Source organism: Alosa alosa, chromosome 20 (assembly GCF_017589495.1).
Source record: "Alosa alosa isolate M-15738 ecotype Scorff River chromosome 20, AALO_Geno_1.1, whole genome shotgun sequence".
In the NCBI taxonomy this organism is placed as follows: Eukaryota; Metazoa; Chordata; class Actinopteri; order Clupeiformes; family Clupeidae; genus Alosa; species Alosa alosa.
In genome coordinates this window covers 6,869,007-6,874,006 of record NC_063208.1, presented here as the reverse complement: position 1 = coordinate 6,874,006, position 5,000 = coordinate 6,869,007, and the positions used below count along the sequence as shown (strand labels likewise).

Genomic DNA, 5,000 nt, shown 5'->3' with positions numbered 1-5,000 from the left:
GACGTGTATGTGTGTGTTTGTGTGTGTGTGAGAGAGAGAGTCACACAGATTGTATATGTGTGTCTGATGTCTGTTTGTTTGTGTATTTATCTATTTGAACCTCTGCCGTACAGTGTGGGTATATGTTTTGTGTGTGTGTGTGTGTGTGTGTGTGTGTGTGTGTGTGTGTGTGTGTGTGTGTGTTTGTGTTTGTTTTTTAAAAGGCCTTGAACCTTCAACGTGTTTATTTGTTTTTGTGTGTGTCTATCTATATGTGCATATGTGTGTGTGTGCACTGTTTCCCACATAATTGGATTCTATTTGTGGTGGTAGGTTTGCAGAATGAACTTGAATGCAACAGTTTTTTACAAATTAGCACAGTGTGGTTATGATGCTAACCAGATTTAAGCACAATTTAGTACAACTTGGAAAATCATTGTGTGGTGGTCAATGTTGATATTGTGGTGGGCCGCCACAAATAAGCCATTGTATGGGAAACACTGGTGTGTGTGTGTGTGTGTGTGTTAGTGTATGTGTGTGTGTGCCTCATCGAACCTGTGACGCATGTGGCGTTGATTATCTGTTAGTTGTCGCACTGCAAAACGCTCTCCCACGCATAACTTTCCAGCTGCAGAGTGGTATGGCTGTTTGAGTGATCAATGGCAGGTTAAAGAACCCTCTATCGGCCTGGTTTGTGTGGGGCCAGGCCTTTTAAACAGGAAGTCAATATTCTCTGAAACTCTACATGCCAATCAATCCAGCAATAGCATCGACTGGTGTTATTTAAGCTTAATGAATTTGTGTGTGTGCGTGCGTGTGTGTGTGTGTGTGTGTGTGCCCGCTCCGCCCGTGCAAGTGTGTATTTGTGTGCACATATGTTCCCCTGCCACGGGTCACTGTACTATTCTTAGCTGTGTTCCAGCTCTCTCTCTCTCTCTCTCTCTCTCTCTCTCTCTCTTTCTGTCCCTCTCTCTCTCTCTCTCTCTCTCTCTTCTTCTCTTAACAAAAACATTTTGTTCTGTTTATTCACTGTGAGAGAAGGATTGTAAAAAAAATAGAGAGAGAGACAGAGAGAGGCCTCAGTGTTCTGATCTGAAATACACTGTGGGGCCCGGTCGCCAAAAAAACAAAAAAAGGCAATCAGGTCAGTGCACTTACTCTCACACTCACACTCGTACTCTCGCTCGCCTTCGCTGCATCAAATGCATCCACCATCACAGCCGACATCTGCAATGCTACACCACCACCACCACCACCATCACCACCATCACCGCCTCCATCTCTGCGTCTATTGCCCTGCCCCACACCAGGCTACACTGCGCCACACACACCACAGCGCACTCCGTGCCACTGACACACTTCCCTTTAATCTCCTCATGTGTAATCTCATGCGCCGCAATCCGTAATTTTGGAAAACTACAAGCCGCTAAATAACAGCGCAATATGGCTAAGCCGCTAAATAACAGCGCAATATGGCTAAGTAGCATCTGATTAGTTTTTTCTTTTTTTTTTTTTTTTCTAATGGCAACATGTGGCCGATGAATGCGTCTACTGATAACACAAGCGAACACAGGGAACGCAGGAGATTGTGTCATGTACAGAGGGAGGAGAAGGGGGGAGTGAGAGAGTTGGATGGGAGGATGAAAAGAGATGGAGAGATATAGTGAAAAGAACAGACGGAGGAGTCTGTGGAGAAAGACTGAAAGAGATGGAATGGAATCAATGAATGTGTGTGTGTGTGTGTGTGTGTGTGTGTGTGTGTGTGTGTGTGTTGGGGGGACATTTTGTGGACAGAGCAGAAAGATAGTGAGAGATAAAGTGAGCAGCTAGCAGGGAAGAGAAGACAGGATGGTTGGAGAGGAGAGGAGAGGAGAAATGGGAGGATCATGAAAGACATGATGGATGAGTGAATAAAAAACAGAAAGAAAGAATCGGGACTTGCAGCAAACAGGATGAGGCTAAGACCAGAAATACAGAAAGGGAGAAAAAAAGAGAAAAAGAGAGGGCAGAAGAATGTGTGAAGAAAGAAAGAAGGATAGAATATAGAAAAAAAGGCGAATGAAAAGATAGAAAAGGTTGATTTAAAAAAAAAGGAGGGTAGAGACAAGGCATGAATAAGAGTACTCACGAGAAGAGAAAAGCAGAGGGGGGGTGAGTGAGGGAGGGTGAGAGAGAGCGAGGGAGAGAGACAGAGAGAGAAAAAGAGAAGAGGGTGAAGTCAGACAGCTGTGTTTTTGTGCTGCTATTTTTATGCAGCTGGCCGCTGTTCCACTCCCCTGGTCTGGCCGAGGCTATTTCTGGGCTGGGCTGGCCCGGGTGCTATTCCTGTCACCTGAGAGAGGGAGGGAGGGAGAGAGAGAGAGAGAGAGAGAGAGAGAGAGAGAGCGAGCAGAGCTGCAGCACATTCATATGCTAATGAATCTCTGAGCCTTCATCCATCTACTAGCGAGAGAGAGAGAGTGAGAGAGAGAGAGAGAGAAGACAGAAATGATTCACAGAAGAAGAGACAGACTCTGGCTATAGAAGTGGAGAGTGGCGGATGAGAGATAAACAGAGAAAATAAGAGAAAGAAAGAGAGAAAGAAAGAGAGAGAGAGAGCAGGAGGGGACAAGGACAGTGATAAACTACTGCATTCATAAAACAGTTGAGAACGTGGAGGAATATTGAAACAGAACGACAGAGAGAGAGAGAGAGAGAGAGAGAGAGAGAGAGAGAGAGCATAAAACTATCACATTCACAAAAGGGGCTGAGAGTGAGAGAGACCTATCTGAGAGAGAAAGAGAGTGAGAGGGATGCAGAGGAAAGAAGAGGGAGTGCTCCTTATCTTGTCACTCGGGGGAGACCACTGAGAGTTACAGAGAGAGAGAGAGAGAGAGAGAGAGAGAGGGAGCGAGAAAAGAGAGAAGGAGAGAGAGCTCTCTGCTTCTCACATGGTTGCACAGCAGGCATTTCCTCTCGTCTTAAGCTGCGCACAACTCTACGGGGATCTACGACAAGCGAAAATAAAACTTGGATACATCGTCCTCCGATCAGTCTTGGAAACGAACCACGCGTTGTGGATCGCGTTTCTGTGTACTTGTGCAAGTGCGAGTGAGAGATAGACAGATAGACAGTCAGAGAGAGAGAAGAAGAGAAGGAGAGACCAAGAGAAGGAAAAGAGAGAAGAGTGGGAGAGCCTTGACGAGTCAACGTTGCCGGTTGGACTTGTCGGCGTGTAGGCGGAGGGTGAGCGGACGCCCGGAGAAGCATGCTGCAGACCATTTACGAGAGCGAGTCGCGTATCCCTTCTGACTGGCTACGGAAAATCTTGGATGCACACACCATGCCTAGTAGTGTCATCGGCTCAGGTAACTGTGCGAGAGACAACATGTCATCTCTGTCTATCTTCCTCTCTCATCTCTATCTTTCTACTGTTTAGTCTCTCTATCTCTACTCTTCTCTGTCTTCCTTCGTTTCACCGCTGGCTGGCAGTTGGACCCATTTCCTCTTCCTCTCGAGCCCCAGTGTGTTCTTGCTCCTCTTGCTCTGCGTTCATTCAAGTTTTGGACGGGAGTGTTGTTGTTATTGTTGTGTGTTGTTATTGCTATACTGTTGTTGCTGCCTTCATCTGCGAGGCTGCTCGTCTCGGGGAGAGCACTGACAGAGCAACAGCGTGCTGTTCACTGCAGGCTCCTCAGGTACGATTATAATGGGCTTGTTGATCTACGCACATGCCTCAGAAGAGGAAGCTGAATCACTTCCTGTCTTTTGTCCCCTTTGATGTTTCGTCGATATTATTATTTTTGGTTGTCACGCACATCATGGCAACGCTGATACTGGAAGTGCGGATGTTTGTCTGGATGTGACATGCGAGTGGCTTGGGCTGTGAATGCGGATGAATGCATGGTTTAGGTGCTAGGAGGATATAGGTTTGTTTGTGTGTGCATGTGTGTGCATGTATCTGTTTGGGTTTTTGTTTGTGTGTTGTGTTGTGTGTGTGTGTGTGGTGTTGTCATGTTTTCCTGAATTCAAATAGGTCATCTCCACGGAGTGTGTGGAAGCTGTGTGTTTGTTTCGAGTGTGAGTAAAGAGGGATTAGTTCAGACCAGGGCAGTGTGTTCATCCTTTTAGTCAGTGCTCTTAATTAGGCAGGATCTTCTTCCTCCTTTCCACTCACTCCTTTATCGCTCTCTCTCTCTCTTTCTCTAACTCTCTCTCTCATGCACTTTCTCCTAGTTTATTTCTCTCTCTCTCTCTCTCTCCCTCCATCCCTCCCTCTTTCTCAGTTAATGACATCTCACTGTAGTGCCACTTCTATTCTAAGCGAGGCAGGGCTGACGACCGAGAGCGATACAGAAGTGTGTTCATTTGTCCTCTCATCAATCAAGGCCTGGACAGAGCTCCCCTTCAGTCTGTTGAGTGTGACGTAATGGATGTACATTGCTCTTATTACTTCCATAGCGTACACTGCCTCCATAAAGCATTCAACACCAGTCGCGAGTCAGGGAGAAGGAGGAAAACCTTGACACCACGTTGGCCTTCAAAAATCTTGGCAGGGGAACTTTTGTTTATGGCTCTGACCCCTGTAAAATGTTTCCTGACTCGCAGCCAAAGATAACATCAGTGTGTGAGAAAATTGCTACATGCCTCCCGAGTGTACGACAAAGTGCACTTGTTCCTTTAAACGTTGACAAGGTGTATTGTTTTCAGGGATCTGCCGGCCCGGTGAAGGATGGATGGAAGGGCTGCCCTTGAATCCTCTGGGCAGGAGGACAAGGAGAAGTAGCCAGGGCCTCGAGTCTGTTTTTAGGGCGCGTCACTATACTGTTGCTCAACGCTAGGTCGCTTGTCTTCTTTGAGCTTGACACCAGTCATGGGTTTGTTTTTTGTGTTAATTGTGAAATTCAATGCGTTCGGGAAGAGAGAGAGAGAGAGAGAGAGAGAGAGAGAGATATATGTTTTTTTGGGGCTAGCAGCTCAACAGGCCGCGTCAAAGTCACATCTCTTTGGCGCTGGTCACCAGTTGCCGGTAGCTGGCCGCT

General features: G+C 46.7%; 1 protein-coding gene across 1 annotated transcript in view; it reads left to right on the top strand.

Moving 5' to 3' along the window:
- Nucleotides 1-2,409: 2,409 nt before the first annotated feature.
- LOC125285622 (histone deacetylase 9-B) overlaps nt 2,410-5,000 on the top strand; it is a 43,492-nt gene continuing 40,901 nt past the window's right edge. Inside the window, exon 1 of the mRNA XM_048230152.1 lies at nt 2,410-3,326. Coding sequence (XP_048086109.1) covers nt 3,227-3,326 — 100 coding nt within the window. The 5' untranslated portion in view covers nt 2,410-3,226. The remainder of the gene's footprint in view (nt 3,327-5,000) is intronic.